Below are 20,189 nucleotides of genomic sequence, written 5' to 3' on the forward strand. Positions count from 1 at the left end.
GTTTCAATTCCATAAGCTTGAGGACCTGCAGCCTGCTGGTGGATTAAGTGAATTGTGAAACAGCTCAATAATGAATTGATTGACAGGACTAATGATTCACAACTTGGGTTAGAGCTGCAACAACAAAAACAATAGGGAGGGAGGGAGAAAGAAAAATAGAGGCACGGTGGATGCAGCTCTCCAGGACCAGGCTTAGAGACCACTACTCTCAGCCAATGTACACACCACACTAATGCCATCATTAGGAAACGGAAGAAGTACATGGTAATGAAGCAGCTGGCGTTCTAGTTCACTTACCTTGGATCCTCGCTCATTAAAGATAATCTCCACATCTAAAATCTTTCCAAATTGCTGCAGAGAGAAAAGAAAAAGAGAAGAGAAAAAAGAGCAGAGGCAGAGATGAAGTTAGAAAGCCTCACCGACTGTGAATTCATGAGAAGGACGACTGGAGAAAGAAAAACCATTAAGGCAATATGGAAATGCTACTTTTGTGAGGAAATGGTGGTCAATTTGCATTTGTTAGCTCGGCAAACAGTTCTTGAAGCTGGCTGGCATGCTTTAAAAAGATAATTCATGGCTGCTACTTGTGTGCCGTTTTGTAATTGTATCAATATCATATGAAATGAGATCACAGTATCTGTAAAAAAAAAAAAAAAAGAAGGAAAAATACTGGATCTTTGATCATATTTGCAGCATTTCTGGTGTTTGTTTGCCTGCTTGTTTAACACAAAGACAAAAGAAGAAGAGAGCGTCGGTTGATATTTTGTTATCTCGAGATTGCGGAAACCCTTCCACTTCCATGATTACCTGGGGAAAACTCTCTTCTTCAAGTCTCCCGAGCAGATAACTGAGCTCCGACTTGTGGACAGCCTGCTGGAGCATTTCTGACTGTACCTTTCTATCCTATTATACGCCTCTATCTATCTTTCCCTTTCTTTATTCTCTCTTCCTCTCTTTGTTTGTGTGCTCACACAGTCAACAGGACCTAAGGGCCAGTCCCCGGGGGTTAACATGCTCCAGCCTTTCGATTTAACAGGCCTGCCTTTGGATCATTAGAAAACAGAGGAATGAAAGTAAACTGTAAGTTCCTCTAATGAGTGGAGTGAGAGCGACTTTTAATTGCTGTCTACAATGGCCGTATTATTTCATTAAAAGTAATTACCCTGTCAAGCGGTCCGCGTCGCCTTCATTTCGGCACAACAGGGAAGAAATGGGCCTTCCATGTGGTCGACGCTCAATGGGAATGGATGGATCGTTTGACTGAGCCACTAATAGGGGTTAGGAGGAGCTGGCTATTATCTGGCTGGAGAGAGTGGAGTGGGCTTGAGGATGTAAGGGGTTTATGGGTTAGCCAACAGCATATGTCCCCCTCCCACTTGAAAGAGTAACGCATTGACTTCACAAGTTAGAGGAGGAAAAAAACAGAGGCTTGGTTTACCTAAAGTCTCATTACAGCAGGGTGTATCTACTCTACTCCCCCGTATGCCTTGAAAAGAGAGTCTATAGATCCCATCTACACATCAGCCTCATATGGCGCTCAGCTCCATTGATTTGGATTGGAGGCGTTGGCTCGATCACACACACACACACACACACAGGCATTTATATCCCAGCGTGATGCCCCTTTCTCGCCTGAGATGACAATGCTTCCCCCACGCAATGTGCAGATGCTAATTGTTTTAACCGAGCGTAATGGGCTTGTGGCGTCGATTAATTAGTTTCAGAGGAAGTCGTCTTTGTGGATTTCCACATGGCGCTTGGGACTGCTCGCTGCTCACGAGTGATCTCATGCACTCCTATCCCCACCCACCCACTCTCACACACACACACACACAAAACAGCTGCATCAGCAGCACTGATAAACAATAGCTTCAATGGGAGGAGTCTCCAGAGGGAGGACAAGAGAGAAGCTGACGTCATCTCAGAGGCTGCAGCTAGATCAATGCATTTATAGACTATACAAGCAATTCCACATCAATATGGAAATAAAGAGAAGCATCCAAAAGTTAAAGAAGCATACCAGTGGTTTGCATGTTTCAGCTCATTTATCTAATATATTTTATTTTAGTTTTACAGCTGCTCTGTTTTAGACATGAGAGTGCTTTCTTTTCTAATGTTGCAGGCTTGCATTGATTTCAACACATGGCTCCAGATGCAGACATCCAACCTCATTCTGCACTTAAACTATCTTACCAAGAAATAGAAATGATTGTGCAACACTGACAGAAAGGATTGCATACTTGATGTTCACATTTTTTATACTGTACAGACATTAATTAGGGACCAAAAATGTGAAATCATATAGCATTCGTTCGAAGTCTGCATCATTTGAGATGAGGAGCTCGAACTTGTAAACACACTGGTATGATCATTTGATGCAGTGTGGATTCCCTGCAATTACAACATACTGTATTTACTATGGCTCACGCCTCCGAGTGCGAAAGCAGCAAACAAGATCGAGGCCACTGTGCCTCCGTCGTTGATTAGCTCGAATATCTTTAAGCTCTTCAGAAACCTATAATTACACTAAAAACAGCCCTGTGTATTCAAACAGTGGAGTGCCAGTTTAGTGCGTGTTCAGGCACAGCAGTCAGTGTGACAGCAGGATGGGGAGGCGGTGGGGGAGGGAGGGAGGGGAGGGTTGGGGGGGGGGGGGCAGAGGTCCTGATTGCTCTGGGGAATGCTATGAGAGCCCTTACATGCACTGAGACAAGCACCGCTGAAGAACCCAGTCGCACAAACGAGGGCACCCTCGAGCAGCGCAGCATGGGTGCCGCGCGGAGCTCGCTCGCTCCCCTCTCGCTCCCTCTCGCTCCCCTCTCGCTCCCTCTCGCTTGGAGTGTTTTCATTTCCCCCACACTTGCTAGCTCTCAGAGATCACAGTTTCTAATTACTGATTAAGGTCCGCTGTGGTCATCCTAATGAGCCCTTCATTCAGCGCCTCGTTAAAGACTCACAGGTTTTCTCTCCGCAACCTTAAACCTGTTGGTTGAATCTGAGGCTCTCCCTGTTAAATTTTTAGGGTGCCGGCTTTCCAAAGCTTTCTACCGCTGGTGGACGAAACCTTTTGCCGCTGTCACCGGAGAGGGTTTTTGTCTGTGCTGTGTGGGAGCAGATGGGGCTCCTGGCGGGGCTTTGCTCAGCTGTAAAAGGGGGCTCTTTCTCTAGTGGGCCGTGCAGCACCTCCACTCTCCTTCTCCTCTGCCTTTTTCCCTGCCTGCATGTCTGTGGGTTTCACTCATGCGTAACAGTAATGGCGTATTGAGCCGGTGGCGCTCCAGAAGCCATTAAGAGCTAGAGGGATGAGGCTTTGCACACGCTGATCACACAAAGGCCCATTGTGGAGGCCATGTCAGAGGGTGGAGCGGACCAGCTATCTCCTTGCCAAGCTCTACCCAAGACAATCAAGCCCACAATCCCGTACTATGCCAGCCACGGAGAAGGGGAAGAAAGGAGGGTAAACGCGGGGGGGGGGGCATGTAACGGGAAAGGAATGGGCAACACGTGGGTGAGGAGGGTGATTGAGGGGGACTGGGTGGGCTGCGATCAATTTTGTATCGTATATCTGCATGAGGCGGCCAGGCACACAAAGCCTCCGAGCTAATTACTGAGGCGATTTGGATTCCACACGACCTGCACTAGAGCTGGGAACAATAAAAGCCAACAATCAGAGAGAGAGAGAGAGAGAGAGGGAGAGAGAGTAGCCATGTTGTCTGCAATTTATAAAGCCACAGTCAGGGCTCTTGAGTAATTAATATCATCAGCTGGATGTTGTCTTCATAACGATGAGAATTAACGCCTCCGGATTCTAATGGTCCAATTAGCGCATAACATTTAAAGTACATTTTTGGCAATCGTCTCCATTCACATCCATTATCGTTATTGAATTGGGGATGTTTGGTTCAATTCTTATTGAGGCTTTTGTGAGACACAAGGGTGAGCTGTTGAACTATTCATTGGCTCATTAATTGGGGAAGAGACAGAGAGGAAGAGAGTTTCTGTCAGGGACCTCTGCTACGTTGAAATATAATCTGATTGCATTTGTCTGCAGCTCACCACTCTGTATGTGCAGCCCCCTAGACAGGTGAGTCTGGTAAAATCATTTCCTCGCTGCTTATTTCAAATGATACTTTAATGTGCTGTGATGGTGTAAGAGCTGCTAGAGAGACTCGTCCGCGTTGAAAGGAAACGCTGATATATTTTTATTTGTTGGTAGCCAAGAGAGAGGGATTTATCTTTTAATGCTTTTGGCCATCGCTGCTATTCCTTATGATTACATTGTGCCGAGCAAGTTAATTAATAAGATGTAAGGAAAAGTGCAACATCACTAAAAAAAGGAGTCCAACAGGGGCAGGAACACTGAGCAGTCAGAAGATCTAACAGGTTTTTTTTTTAGACAAGCTTGTTTTGGGAGAGAAGAGAAAGAAGAATGGCAAAAATTATTACTACTCTAGATCTGCAGTGCAGCAGTGAGGGTTTTTTTTTTTTTTTTTTTACTTCTTACATCAGCACCTGATTGAGACTGATTGGGTTGTTTGTCTCTGCTTTTCCCATCTTGTCAAAACTCAGTTACTAGATTGTCAAATATTCAACATCGTAAAAGTGTTATAATCTCTTCTGACGTTTTGCGGAGGCACTCTGTTTCAGATGAGGTGGGGGGGGGGGCCTACGCTAATGTGGGAAATCCCCCAATGAAGGATTATTACAGACATTTTGGTGAGCTCAAATTTGATGTTTCCTGCCCCTTCGAACTGTTCCAATGCTGTTTTTTTACAGATGTCAGCCATTCATTAGGTAAGTGATCTAAATAATGGCAAAAATGGGGTCAAATAAGACCCAAAGTGTAATTCTCTTTTCAGGTACTCACCCCAAACATTTGCCTTAGGTCGGGGTCCCGGAAGCGGAAGGGAATGTTGGAGACATGTAACCTTTTGGGCTGCTGCTTCTCTGAAGAGTCTGAGTGCTGGAGCTGGAGCTGCTGAGAGCCCTCTGTTTGCGTCACGTCATCTGTCTGCCAGAGGGAAACAGAGAAAAAGACACAAGCTGCTCATTAGCCGCTACAGTATACTATACCTCCCGGTCCTGAAGTACAGGGAGGAGGAGGAGGGAGGGAGGGAGGAGGAGAAGGGAGAGGGGGTTGAAATAGGATGGTGGCGGGGGGGTGCAGGGGTGGGAGCAGGCCTGGGCTGACTAACTTACTCAGCGTCTGCCATTTTTCAATCTGGCGAGAAAGCCAAAGCGATAAACAGCTGATGACTTATAGTGTCAAACCTGAGATTGTGCATTACAAATCCACTTATTAATCTCTTGCACTTAGCTCCGGAGCAACAGGAAAGATTGAGCGCCCTGACAAAAAGGCGTGGATATACGTAGATCCCGCCGAGACCTGACATGTCTAGACTAAAGACACATTATTGGTGACGTTTGCACACAGCCATCAGGGTGCGAGGCCCAAAGCCCTCAGCGTTGTTGTTTCCATCATTATGCGAATGCTATGCTGACATTTCTATATAAATGACGCGTCTGATGTCGATGACAAATTCCACTTGTTTCCCTGTGTGACAGCTGTGATAGATTTCACTGGGGTTGCTGGTGGCTTGTCTATTCAGGTGGACCTTGTTTTGCTTTTTGTGATGTATTTTCTTTGCGTGAAACCTCATTGGTCAACAGTGCACTTTATCCTCTCTTCTATACATTATTATAGAATGATAAGTCTATTTGCACAATTCCTCATATAAGGCAAAATAGATCAAATGAGTCAGTATCATTCAAAATGCTTTTTGACTGTTATATAAATAATGTTTCGTATAAGCATTTTTATGACGAGCCGTCTCTGTGTTTAACCCTCCTGTTGTCCTCGAGTCAAGGAAGGAAGGGAGGGAGGAAGGAAGGAAGGGAGGGAGGAAGGAAGGGAAGGAGGGAAGGAAGGAAGGAAGGAAGGAATGAAAGGAGGGAGGAAGGCAGAAGGAAGGAAAGGAGGGAGGAAGGAGGGAAGGAAGTAAGGAAGGAATGAAAGGAGGGAGGAAGGTAGAAGGAAGGAAAGGAGGGAGGAAGGAAGGAAAAAATAAGGAAAGGAAAGGAGGGAGGAAAGAAGGAAGAAGGAAGGAAAGAGGGAGGAAGGAAGGAAGGAAGGAAGAAGGAATGAAAGGAGGGAGGAAGGAGGGAAGGAAGGAAGGAATGAAAGGAGGGAGGAAGGAAGGAAGAAGGAAGGAAAGGAGGGAGGAAGGAGGGAAGGACAGAGGAAAGAAGGAAGGGAGGAAGGTAGGGAGGAAAGAAAGAGAAGGAGGGAGAAAAGAAGGAAAGAAGGAAGGAAGGAAGGAAGGAAAGAACAAACAGTCAAAACAGACGGGGTCAATTTGACCCGGGAGGACGACAGGAAGGTTAATCTGTGGTTCAATTACAGGAAATAAAACTACTACTAAATGAATAGTTGAACATTTCAGAAGGTAAAATTATTTGCTTTCTTTCAGGAACTTAGACTTAAGTTCATGTAGACAGACAGCAGCGGAAAATAAAATCTATATAACACATCTATAGCTAACAAAATGAACATGTGTCTCATTTGTTTTATCTGTACAAAAATGGAGATATAAAATGTCAATTTGCGGTTTTATTGGAGGTTACATGCAGTCGCTATATTCTGCAGGAAACAGCTGGGCGCAGAGTTTTCCTAATGAATTCTTTTTGTCACAGTTAGGTTGCCAGGCCTTCGTGCCTGAAAGTAATACTAAAAGCTGTAATTACCAACAGTGTCTGGCAACCCGAGCTAAAGCTTTAAGCAGATGGATAAACTGCTGTCAAGATATCATTTCAGGGCTGAACTTCCCCTTTAAAAATGTGCTTATTTTACATTTTTCTGACTTACATGTGAGTGAGTGACCTTTATAGCTGCACTTTTGAACTTTGGACCACAGGTGACAGACAACCATCCTCTTTTCTTCCTAAGAGGTTTTACATATTTATTCCAATGCCACCACTCCCTCCTTTCACTTCTGACAGAGGACAGTCATTAATCCCATGACCACAGGGGGTCGCTCATCAGGAAAAAATGTAAACAAAGTATGTTTTGAACATTTTGAACAAACAACCAGTGCCTGTCTCTATTCTACAGTAGCAAGAAAAATGGTTAAAACAACAACAAATGAACCCAGATTTAGTGGCCGTGACTCTGGAAAGGGACTAAATAAAGCAACACATACACACACAGAGAGAGAGAGAGAGAGAGGAGGGGAGAGAATGGGAAATGTGAGAGTGGAAGTGGTAGATATTGAGTACAAAAGCTGTTTGAATGTGATATGTAAACTGCAAAGTCTCCTGGGAAGTGCTCTCTTTGAGTATGGCAAACACACTATACACTGGCTGGGAAGTCACATACACAGACACAATCTTGTAGTGAGATACAGACGTGAAAAGGGAGTAGGTTGTTGCCAGAGTACAGACGGTTCAAATGACACACACACACACACACACACACACACACACACGCACACACACACACACACTGATAACCCTCATCCTGCTCTGAGGCTGTCAGATGGCTGCAGGCCTCTCTTAGTGATACATTTCCCACCATTTAGGAAATGGGGTAGGGATTTATTCATTATAATTCATCATCACAGTATTATCATTATCATCATGATCGTAATGATGATCGCCTTTATTATTCTCATTATCATAATCACAATCTCCACTGTAATGGCTGTCATTTATTTGGTTTTTATGGCCCATTCCGAGACGGTGACATACATTGTTAACAGTGACAGTTGTTTGATTCAAGGTCCCACTTTGTCTCCCCCTGCAGCCATCCAGGTAAGGGGGCAGGTCGGCGACGGCTTCCTAAGTCCCGCCCGGGCCTCGCCGATGTCCGAACCAGAGGTTAACAAGTGGCGAAGGACAACGGGAGCCGGGGAAAATGCACCGAGTCGGTCGGCCGGCCGGCTGGCGAGGAGTGGATTTGTGACAGAGAGAGACGGGCGGAGGGGTCTTAACTCTGCTGTGTCCTCGCGCGCTGGAGGTTAATAGCCTGAGTAGCCATGTTGGGCCCCAGGGGTGACACATTGCAGACAGATGCTGGGACCGGGGAGGGTGACAAGGTACCAGAGCCCCGCGGGTCAATCTGTTTCATCGGTCACACATGACACTATCGACCTTTAGCGTATGTTAGCAGACTACTGAGCACCGCTGTCCTCCAGCTCTGTCTGTCTGGCTTTTTATCACGGGCAGGCGCGGCCGCGTGTTTGCAAACATCCAGATTAACTTTCACTGGGCGCTCAGACAGGCAGGCAGCACACTGACATCGGGTGCGGGGGGCGGGGGGGGGCTAACACACATACGGAGAACACAAATACTAAAATCGCTGACTCCCTAGCAAACCCAGACTGCCTCCTACTAACTCAATAACTTGGAGTTGTCACCGAGATCCAGGATGTCTGCTCCCTACTCGCCTTCTCCTGAGTCTCCAACCTGCCTGCCTGCCTGCCTGCCTGCCTGCCTGGCTGTGAGATTGTAGTGTTGCAGAGGAAAATAATTACCCACGTATTACCATAGGAGGCCACCTTCAGTGGCACTTTACTGTCCCGACAGCTGCTGTCACGAGAAGGAGGAAGGAAGGTGGGATGCAAAACGCGCCGCCGTCGCCACCACCAAAAAAGCCAGCAAACCGGAGAGAGTGAGAGAGATGTCAACTCCGGCAAACTCTCCGGCTTCCTGTTCAGTCATTTCTCTAAAAGACTCCCTTGCTGTTATTTGCAAATCGCCTGCAAAGTGCTCTGCTCAGCACTTTCCCCCTCCTCGCAGAGTGGCATTACAAGAGCATAATTGAAACTATCTGATTGGAATGCTGCCAAGCAGGTAGATTACATCCGATTAAATAGGGGTTGGGGGGGGGGAAGGAGGGTTGAGGGGGGGGGGGGGGGGGATACTGAGTCTTCGCTCACAAGAATTATAATGCCTGAGCTTTAATTCATTATTTTCCACTCCTGGTCCTCCACTGTTTGTTTTCTCTTTTTTAAAGCAGCAGCAAATATATCGGCTCCATCACTTGAGAGAGTAAGGGGTGTGAAGGGAGTTAATGTGGAGACGAGCGCCACCGCACCACCTCTGCCTCTGTTTAAACAGAGCAGCACACAATGGGGGGGGGGGGGGGGGGGGGGGAGTCGTTCCAGGCGTCCTAGCCTCACTCATTTTACTGCTTCATAGAAAACGTTAGCTGACTGATGGCTGGAACACTTCCTGGTTTGGAATAGCGGTATAAAAGAAAAGGTTGTGTGTAAGTTATATAACTGGTTTCCTTAATGAAAAATATAAATGTACAAGCTTGCGGACACTGATGGGAGATGTCACCTCCGATTTCCCAAGATGCATTTGGATAAGGAAGCTTTCTATAACAGCTGATGAGTTCTGGGTGAATTTAGGATGAATCCACTTTAGCGTATACTGTTATTCTTCTTCATCTGTGACAATGAAGCATCTATAATTTGCTATGGCTTTGATTGTATTGTAGTATTTAGAGATATCAGCTATAACAAACTGATGGAAAAGAAACAAAACAAACCAAGTAATCTAAATTAAATGATCAAAACTGATGAAAATTGCCAAAAAATCTAATTAAAAAAGCCAAAATTCAATAATAAAGTATCACCTCTGTAACCAAAGGCTGATATCTCTTATTCCTCCGCTGTAGGCCTCCATAAACTATCCTGCACACTCACTATAGGACCAAATGTGGATTAATACGCTGCAGAAAATAGTCCCTAATAAATGCACCGTATCTGCTTAAAAAACTGCAAAGCTCAGCTGTTTTAGGGGAATTATTCAGCCCTTTAAAAGCTGAATATTTACAGTATTAGTATCAATTTTAGAGATTTGGGAGGGACGGGTACACTTGGAGCTGAGTGTTACAGACAGGATTGATACAGTAAGTCAATAAGTGGTGAGAGATGGACTAACACATTGTTGGTTTTCTTTGGATTTGTCCACAAAGAAAAAAAGAATAATACCAGTCTCACCCTTTAAATTGCCCAGGAGAGTTTTCTATGCTGAGGAGCACGGCTATCTATTATATCTTTGAAATGGGAATTTACAATGGAGAAGGAAAAAAATGGCGACTCCTCCCTCTTAAAGATAACACAGGCATTCCCTTTTAATGGTGGCCTACATGCTGTCATCAGCACCGCCTCTGAAAGCGACACCCTGGTGGAGTCTCAATCCCTTAAACACAGCTCGTGAGAGAGTGTGTGTGTGGGTGTGTGTGTGTGTGTGTGTGTGTGTTTGCATGTGTGCACGCCCCGTGTTTTTCGGCATGCCCTTGTGTGTGTGTTTGCGTGTGTGTGTGTGTGTGTGAGTGTGTGTGTGTCTATGTTATCACAGTCCCCCAGAATACCCTTTGGAAAGTCTTCACGCCGCTGACACGGGCTGTGAAAAATCTGGAATTGAGTGCTGCCCTAACGCCACTGCCTTAATTTGTTATCTGAAAAGAGAATGATTACTCATGAAATTCAACCAAACCTCAGACTATTTGAACTGAGCCAGATAACGAGCTCAGTTTTTTTTTTTTTTTTCCTCTTCTCCAGCAGAGCTCCCTGGCAGCCCTCTGCTACCCTCATCTCTAAGGATTTGGAGAAAAAGTTGGGGGCTGCCTCTCTTCCTCAAGTCTCCTGCTTTCAAGTCAGCCTGTTTGAACATGGCACGGAGCGTGGTCCCAGAGGTCTGGCTCTGGACAACGCCACCTTCCCAGATATAGACGGTTGAATTGGTTGACACAGACAGAAACAGAGAGGAGAAGTGAGAAAGAGAGTCCCCTCGCCTCATTAAAACATACACACTCTCCGCTCTCTGCGGGGAATTCGCACAGAATCCATACGTTTCACTGAATTCTCACTGTCTCTCGACTCTTTTTAAGTCTTTAAGTCAAGAAGATGTGCAGAGTAAAGCGTCGTCGTGGGGTGGAGGAGCTGAGCGCAGCAGAGTCGAGCCAAGAGAGGAGGATGAGGAGGGAGGAGAGGGAGGAGGAGGAGAGGGGGGGGATCGCAGTGAGAAGCTGATCTGCTCCCTCAATCTGTGTTTCTGCAGGGTGCCCTAATCAAAGGCACCCGGGCCCGTCTGTGGCACCCAGAGCAAACAGGCTGGGTCTGTCATTAAAGCTGAGGAACACAGCGGTGGGCGACACTACACCAGCGGCCCCCGAGGATTAGACTCTCTGTTTACACCCCACTAATCTCATCCCTCTGTCCTCCCTGAGAAAATATAGGGGGTGGAAGTGGGTGGGTGGGGGGGAGATGGAGGATGCAGAGAATGGAGATGGAGGAAAGCGGAGGGGACGGCACAAGAGGGGGAAGAGCATGAAGGAAAAGTAAGGCGAGCTCTCATCTCTCCATGGCTACCATCTCTGGGCTTTCTTCACAGTGGGTGAACAGATGAAATGAAATCAAATGCGAAATAGAGAGAGAGAGAGAGAGAGAGAGAGAGAGAGAGAGCGAGTGGAGGAGTGGTGTACAGTGTCGGAGGGGGGGGAAGAAGGGAGGAGGAGGAATCTGAATCTCCTGCCAAGTCTCTCCTCACTTTAAACTCTCTTGTGTGTGTCAGCCATTACTGTAAGTGCAAGCGCATAACCATGGAAGCAGTTGGAGAGCACCACACAAATCTTCAAATCAAACATCGCTACATTAAAGGGAGATGATAATATGCTATGCGACGCTATTGCTCTGCTTGTGCCGTATAAGCACTTTTCCAAACCGCCAAATGTCCATAACCGTATGGTGATTGTAAGGCTGTGAAAATGGGAGTTATTAACAGCGTTCTTTATGAGTGACCCAGATCCCTCTCTCGGGAGGGCTGTGGCCTCGCCATGACTTCTCCCAGCAGGTGTTTTCATGCTAAAGGGAAAAAAAAAAGACGGGTCTGAAGGTCTTATTTTTTTCATCTCCGCCAGCATTATTCCTCTCTCTTTTCCAGACGTGCTTCTGAAAGTTTTTGGAGCTTAAGTCGTCCTTGCTTTTATCTACATCTTTTGCCTCTTGTGAAGGTAAATCCCAGGTCAAGGCGTTTCATATAAGAGCATCAGTACACAAGAATGAAAATGTATAATGTATCATTTTGAAATTTCACTCACTTCTAAGCATGTGTATCTCAATATGCAGCATTGCCAGGGGTTTGTTTTCCACTAAGAGTGCCAGTGAGTGGAGAGGAGAGAAAAAAAAAGGAGGATAATCGGGTCCTGGCACAGCTAGTCAGAGGATAATGTCTCATGGTTAAAGGAAAGTGTCAAATATTTGGAAGCAGTAGCAGATAATTAGCTGATTTGACTCAATAACGAACGGTTTTGACTAGTCTAGAAAAGTGCGTGAGTGAGTTTTTTTTTGGAGCGTGTTCTCCTAACAAAGATCCTAAATCATTCATATCTACAAGCATGTCACATCTCATCCGTGCAAATAAATAAAGCCAGTCAGGTTTACATGGTGTTTTTTTTTTTCTTCTTTCCGAGGGAGAGACGAAAATGGCTCTTCAGAAAACGCACTTTCAATTTTATGAGCACACGTTCAATCAAATTCACCTCCAACTTTTTTTAAAGCGCTGAGCTTTGCCGTGACATCAAAGTCCACTGCTGCTCCTCACTAATGTGCAGCGCTGTCATTCTCAACCTGCACTTTTTTTATTAAGAGAGGTCATTTTTATGTTTGGTGGTGAATGAAAGCAAAGAAATCCAACTATAAAAACAGTAAATTGCCGACTGAAGACAAGGTTCAAACACAGCTCTGGGTAAATACATACAGCTACAACATTTCTACCTTATAAAGACACTTAAAAAAAAGTATATTACAATAAAATACAGGGAAAGTTTCATGAGAGTAATCTGCTGACATACCTGGTTTAACCCTCACATGCTGCTCAGAGTCACATTTGACCCATTTTAACATTTTAAAAGCAGCAAATACACTTTAAATACTTCTTACTTTTAACCTGAAATGTGACGACTTCTCCTTAAAACATCTGAGTGCAGCTGACTTATTTTATTTTTCTGAGTTTTTGACCCATATTTATTCAAAAAATACTGTTATATTCTTCATATTTAATATAGTTCATGTGTAAAAACTGAATAATAAAGTCACAAACTGAAAAGCTTCATTAAGGATGAATCTCTGTTGTGCAGAGACTAATTAAAAATGGACACTGTGAAGAATATGAACAGTATGTGAAGGGTTAAAATCATGTTTTAATATATATATATATTATCATTTCTGCATTGTGTAATTAAAGGTAATGGTAATGGTAATATTAAGGATATAAGCTCTCAGTGTTACACCAATGACAAGATTTGAAACTTCTTAAACTGCTTTTTATGTTTTGTGCTGAGTTTAAAATCTTTAAAATCTTTAAAATCTTTAAAATCTCTGTTTCTGTTCAACAGAGAGAAATTGCAGAGCTGACAGGAGCGGGAGTGGCAGACGCTGGCAGATGAGTATTATTATGATAGAAAAAAAAAGGAGGGAAAAAAAGAGCAAAATTTCACAGTAAAATAAAAGTTAAGAAGAGAAAACTTCATGACTAGAAATATTAGATTTGTGAAATAGAAACAGAATCATTTATAAAAAAAAATCTCATTTGTTAATAGTAATAATGTCAAGTATCACAATTAAGCATTTTTTGTCTTTGAGTCAAGGAAGGAAGGGAGGAAGAAGGGAGGAAGAAGGAAGGAAAGGAGGAAGGAAGGAAGAAGGAAAGAAAGGAGGATGGAAGGAAGGGAGGAGGAAGGGAGGGAGGGAGGAGGAAGGAAAGGAGGGAGGGAGTGAGGAAGAAGGAAGGAAAGGAGGGGAGGAAGAAGGGAGGAAGGAAGGAAAGAAGGAAAGAAGGGAAGGGTGGAGGAGAGAAGGAAGGAGGGATGGAGGGGGGACAAAGGAGAAGGGGAAGGAAGGAAGGAAAGAAGTACAGAGGAAAGAAAGAAAGGAGGAAGGTAGGGGGGAGGAAAGAAAGAGAGAAGGAGGGAGGAAGGAAAGAATGAAGGAACGAAAGGAAGGACGGAAGGAAAGAAGGAGGGAAGAAAGGGGGAGGGAGGAAGGAAAGAAGGAAGGGAGGAAAGAAAGAGAGATGGAGGGAAGGGAGGAGGGAGATAGGAAAATAGGAAGGGAGGAAAGAAGGAACAGTCAAAACAGACGGGGTCAATTTGACCCGGGAGGACGACACAAAGGTTTAAGTCAAAAACATTACATATACCAACTTAAAGTACTCTCACACACACACACACACACACACACACACACACACACACACACACACACACACACACACAATGAATGACGTAATGGTAGAATGTAATATGATATAATAAGTAGTATATTTTACTTGTTGACAGCGGGTTGAGAACAGTGTTTGCAGGTTCTGAGGGACACTGACCGGTGCGGTCGTGGTGGCGGTGATGGCGGTCGTGCTGTTGTCGGTGCCGGCCGGCTCGCTGTGCGTCTGTGTGGGAGTGTACAGGGTCATGGCGTGCTCGGGAACCCGGCTCTGCCCGGTGTAGTCCTGCGTCGGGAGCGGGTGCGGTGCCGCGAACTCTGCAGGGATGCCATTCTGTGGGGGGGGAGGGTACTGGGCTGGGGTGTACGGCTGGGCCATCGCTTCTGGGGGGTTGGTGGCCTCTTGGTTACCCTGAGAGGAAACAAAGGAGAGGCGAGCGTTAGAACCACAAACCACAGTAGAGATTAAAGCTTAAATATACATTGTTTGACTCGTATAACGGGCATGAAAGACACGCCGGTTTCCCCCCATGCGATTCGGAAAGGCAACAGGGGAGAGCTGTCCTGCAAACCAAACGAAGTCAGAGGGAAACAGCCATCATATCACATCTCAGCTCACATTAGAGGATTCCTTGATCATTGCTAATGAACACAGTTTACGTTGTAGAGCATGGCTCGCTGTTGGAGGGGCTAAGAGTCAGGGGGGAATCTCAATTGCACTCGTGGCAAAGCACAAGAGGAAAGATCAATTAATTGATAAAATTTTGATTAGGGCCTTTGATTTCAATGACAGGTCTGTTAAAAAGTAGCAGCTGCTCCCTCTCTCCGCTCCGAGCTCCACTTTTTCTACTTCTAACACCAACCTGTGTCTCACTTTATGAGCTTTTTCTTTCCACTTTCTATCCCCGCCTTTTGTTTCCTGTCTCAAGTATCATTTGGAGTTGATACTGATGAGTTTTGGTGCTTTTAAAGCCAAACACTGAAGAATATAAAAATGCTCTTTTGCAAAAAAAACCCTGTTTTCTATTTATGAAATGAAATGAGCAGGGTTTAATTTAGTCTTACAACGAGCTGCAGCACAATGCATTTAATAAAATCAGTCAAATCAGTAAATCTACAAAGAAGACTAAGAATCTGAGCATGCATTTTCATACTTGACAGTTTTAAACACGCATTCCCGGAAGCCGAAAAGTGTCGAAGTTTGCTACCAAGCCGTAGTCTCATTCATATAACTCATTGTTCCATATGTTACCATAGGCACTCAGTATGTGGTATCTGCTCCACATATGTTTTTTAGTCTCTGCTCCTGACTTAAGTGATAGATGGCCCTTCTCAATGAAACACTTCCACAGACCCTTTGTCTCATGTGGATGCTTGAGATGATGAGCTGCAGAAATAATGTACTTTTCTGGCTGGTGCACATTGTTAAACTCAGTAATGGCCGGACTGCCGAAGTGCATGTCTTATTGTTGCGAAGCAGTGCGCTCTGCGAATCCAGACTAATGAGCAGAACAGCGAGATCAGTGCTGCTGGAGCGGATATCCATCCCAACATTAAAAACACAGAGAGAAAAAGGTGAGACAATAACACTGAAATCCAATAACACCCCCTGCAAATACACTCAATCAAATTTAAAGATACAGATCATGCGAGCTCGACGCATAACTCTTTCGATAAGAGAGAAGCAGGAAAAAGCACACAATAGCAGTAAGGGTTTATGATTGGAGAAAAACAATAACAGTAAACAGATAGAGAAGTTTCTGTCTCTTCCTTTACAAGCTGGCTGGGGATGGTGAGATAGGAGATAAATGTGTTTTCTTCCTCTCTTTTTTTTTTTTTTTCTCCCCTCCTAGCTGCTGTATAGTGTTTGGCCTCCTTCTGCAGATTTCCACAGAAAGCAGCTCTATCTGGGCAGGAGGAGGCTGTGGTTTTAATGAGAGAGCTGAGCAATACTATGCTGTAAATGTAGTGGAAATAATTCTACTCTGACGTGTTGGCAAACAAACCTCGGTCTAAACTGTGCTCTGCCAATTAAGGAAATGCTCCATTATCTAAATGAAAAAAGAGCGAGGAGCCTTGAGAGACGAGGACTGACCGGCTTCCTGCACACTAACACACCTCAAGGCTGCTCCTTCTGGAGAAGTGGACCCTCACTCCTGCCTGACCTAATCCTCCTTCTCTTTTTCATTATACTGTATTTCTATCTCCTCTTCTGTCTCTCCCTCAATCCCTCCTCCCCACCCTTTCCCTTTCATGCTCATCTTCCCCCCCTCTCCCTCCCCCTCCCCCTCCCCCCATCTCTCTCTTTTTATGCAGAAAGTTTTTTAATCTCTACCCCTGTGCTCTACTTTTCCTCTCCCTCCAGTCATGGCATTATATAACACACTTGCATTGCGGGGCATTCTAATTCAAGGAAGCTCTTGATGTTGGCAATTTTCAACTTCTGAGCACCCATTTTAAAGGAGAATGGGGGGGGGGGGGGGGGGTTGGTTACCTAAAAAAAGACGTACCTCCTGGTATGACAGCTGAGAGTACTACCAGATTCATGTGTCCTCCTTTTTTAACCATCAACAACATCAGTACTCAACAGTCCAGCAGAGACAAAAAAGCTCAGCAGCCCCGAAAACAACAAAAAAGGAAGAAAAAGAAAAAAAAAAGGTGCTGGTGTGTATCAAACGCTGTTCATGTCATTAAGAGGATCAAAGCTTCACTTACGACGGTCTTTTAGTTAGTCACTGTCATGACCGTGCTACTGATGTGTGTTTAACATGCACACTCGTATCCTGAGTATAATAAACAGCGTCATGTAAAGCAGAATATTATGGCATGTTAGCATCGCAGGCAAAATCAGACAAAAAGCAACAAAACAGCTGCAAAAAATATGCAAAAACATATTTTTTATAAAAGAATCTGGCTCAAACAATGCAACGTCATCCTGTGATGCACTACGCTGGTAAATCAACTACATGCATATGTGAACATTCCTGGTAAGATTTGACTTGTATCTCTTGATTGTTAAAACAGAGGATCAAATTATTGTGGTGATCTTGCAGTGTTTTTGCTTTTTAAGCCTTTAGATGTGTATGGTTGCATTTCTCAAATTGAACCTTTAAGTCATATTTTACCTTCTAAACTAAGGGTGTCAAACATACAGTAAGGGCTCCAATTCAACCCCACTGGATAACTTTGCAAAAGGTGAAAACTGTAAAAAAAAAACAAATTCAATAAAAAGTGTTTTTTTCAATAAAACACGCTGCTATACTCGCTTATTTTGACTCAGCATTCACAGTCAAGGCTTCTGAGCTTCCTGTGGATATCAAGCTTGATAACTGACAGTATCTCTTACCAGGGTACCCTTAGATAGTTCATTATAGTAAAGTATTATAAGTATAATATATTATGCAAAGGTTATAATGCATTGTTTTACTGGTCACGCCCACTCCAGATCAAATTAGACTGATTGTGGCCCCCAAAACTAAAATGAGTCTGACACCTTTGTTCTAAACCAATACCTGCACCTCACTGCATCTCTCACACTTCCTATGTTCAGCCTATGATGTGATGTGCTCAGGCGTGTTTCTAAATACATCATAAATAAAAGATAGATATAAAGAGTGGCAAAAATCTGAAGATTGAAAAAAAGTATTGTTCTTATCTTCCATTTACTAGTGATCAGATATGGAAGGAAAAGTCTCAGCAGCCAGAGAATAGATGTAGTTGTGTATGTGTCAGAGGCATTTGCACCAACGCAGACATCCAACCAGTAAAGTGTTGGAACAACTCACAGAGCTGAGAGAATATAAACCAGGTTCCCTTTGTGCTCCAAGTAAATATGGTATCCCAAATATGATCAAACCAAGACTTAAACTGGGAACAAGTGAGCATGCAAACAAAGAAAATATACACTTGGACTGCGACGTTAATCAAGCAAGTGGTGTTGACTAGATTCTGAGCTTGTTTTCTGTGAATCCTGAGCCTGTGCTTTGTGAAATGATCATTGCATTTCCATGAGAACATGTCGTGGGACAGCTTCTGGTTTTAGTTGTTCTTGTTTGCGATATCCTCGGCTATTTATTTGACAGTTCTTTAAGTCAACAGAAATGTATGATTTAGTTTACTTTTCCTCTCTAACAACACTGTGTTTGCTGTTCTGTTTCTTCTTCATGCTCCAGCTCTGCATTAGTCATGACATGTTTTTACTGAACTTGTTAAAGCATCGTCTGCCTTTGAGTGTCCCTCAGTGGCGCTCAGGTCAGAATCCAAATTGTTACACTCACAGAGCAACACGGGCCAGTGTATCTGTGTCAGGTCTGTTGCTATTTGAGCCTTAAACAAGTGCAAAGAACTGAGACAGAGCCAAGTGACACACAAACAGGATAACAGCCGGGAGCTCGGTATCAAGAGAAGCAAAACTACTAAAGTGTTGTAGCACCACGCCGCTGCTGTTTCAAAGGGCAGAAAGGCAAAAGCAAGGAGGCGGAGAGTACAGGCCTCATTAGTGAAACACAAAGTAACGCTGGCTCTCGTATGATCTTCGCATTCCTCTGATGTATGTGACAAACGAGCTATTCAACTGGAAATGAACTGGGAGAAGAAAAAAGGCCCATGCAAATCAGGGGAGTTGCGCTTGTGTCCCACTGCAACCACTCGCCCTTTTTCACCGGGGCTGACTTCGCCTGTTGTCGAGTTAATCCACGGCGTCTAATGAAAACTCCTCCACGACAAACCGGTCAGGTACACAGCACATCTCATTCCACCGAAAAAGAGATTGCTGTTCATTATAGCTGCAAACGAGAGCTACGAGGTACCGGTGAATGTTTTTCTACCTGCAGGCCTGTTTATGGGAAAAGAGCAGGTCCCTTTGCGGCACTTTTAATGCCCCCCCTTTACATGGCCTGCTGCCATGAGCCGCCTAAACCTCGTCTCCACGGACACGACAACGAAAGAATAAAGGCAACCAGAGAGAGCAGCCTTTATCGATCTCTCCCTCCTTGCTTTCCATTCCTCTTTCCCTCCTTCCCTCCATCTCTCCTTTCACCCCTCCTACTCCTATTACTGAAGAGCACAATAAAAAACACTATCTCTAATCTTAAGCACTCTCCTTGTGTAAAATTGGATTGGAAACCCTTACTTAAGGAGATCACTTTTTGGAGCAGAGTTTTTGTTTTTACAGTCAGCTTCGGCAGCCAACGAGGTCATCTTGTTGCGATGCCCACCGCTGAGGCTGCCAGTCTGAGAGAAACTCCCAGTATTCAGCGCTCAGGGAGAGACAGAGACTTTCACTGGTGCTAACCCCCCGAGTGAAGATGGTCAAGGCTATATTCCATCTCGGCAGGTACGACCGCTTGGCCGCCCGCCAGCGAGCCGTGATCCTCTTTAGCGGCGCTGGGAGGGACGGTGTTGAGAGGCCAAGAGGAGATGGGCCGTGCAAATACAGAAGCTGTTAGGAGGAACTCATATCGGCAGAGTGCTGCACTGACTCATACGTGCGACGGAGGGTCAAAGAGCAACGGGAAGACAAAATACGGCAAGCGACTAATTGCGTTGCATTGAATCCGGAGGGAAATCACTCAAATGGGAGCGGGGCTGATCAATCTCTGTGATAGGAGCCGTGATGGAGTGGGCAGCTTTATGGCTTCAGCTCAGTCACACGCAGCTCGGATCATTTTTCAGCAAAGGCCTTTTCCTACTTTACATGGTTCCTACTGTATGACACTAATAGTCTACAGCAAGCAATGTTCCTCCTGATTCTATACACCGAGCAATTCAAACAGATTTATGACCGGCTCTGTAGTGTTTTTGCATAATCCAAACAGTATAAATAGTCTAATGTTGACTTAACATAAAGCATTGCTGTTTCAACCCCTTCATGGAAAATTGTACACAAGCAACTTGCTTTGTCAAATAATGGATGACATAACATTTTTTTTTTTTTTTTTTTTTTTAAGCGAATCTTTTAGC

General features: G+C 44.6%; 1 protein-coding gene across 3 annotated transcripts in view; it reads right to left on the minus strand.

Moving 5' to 3' along the window:
- LOC133998985 (RNA binding protein fox-1 homolog 3-like) overlaps positions 1 to 20,189 on the minus strand; it is a 126,276-nt gene that overhangs the window by 18,198 nt on the left and 87,889 nt on the right. For 2 of the 3 annotated variants that reach the window (XM_062438062.1, XM_062438063.1), the window contains exons 2-4: positions 14,389 to 14,640; positions 4,868 to 5,011; positions 298 to 351 (exon numbers count right to left, since the gene is read on the minus strand). In XM_062438062.1, the coding sequence (XP_062294046.1) occupies positions 298 to 351; positions 4,868 to 5,011; positions 14,389 to 14,607 (417 nt within the window). In that variant the 5' untranslated portion in view covers positions 14,608 to 14,640. Of the gene's footprint in view, positions 1 to 297; positions 352 to 4,867; positions 5,012 to 14,382; positions 14,641 to 20,189 lie in introns of those variants that run through there. The other variant, XM_062438061.1, reaches the window with a different exon arrangement.

This window comes from Scomber scombrus, chromosome 18 (genome assembly GCF_963691925.1).
Source record: "Scomber scombrus chromosome 18, fScoSco1.1, whole genome shotgun sequence".
NCBI classification, from domain to species: Eukaryota; Metazoa; Chordata; class Actinopteri; order Scombriformes; family Scombridae; genus Scomber; species Scomber scombrus.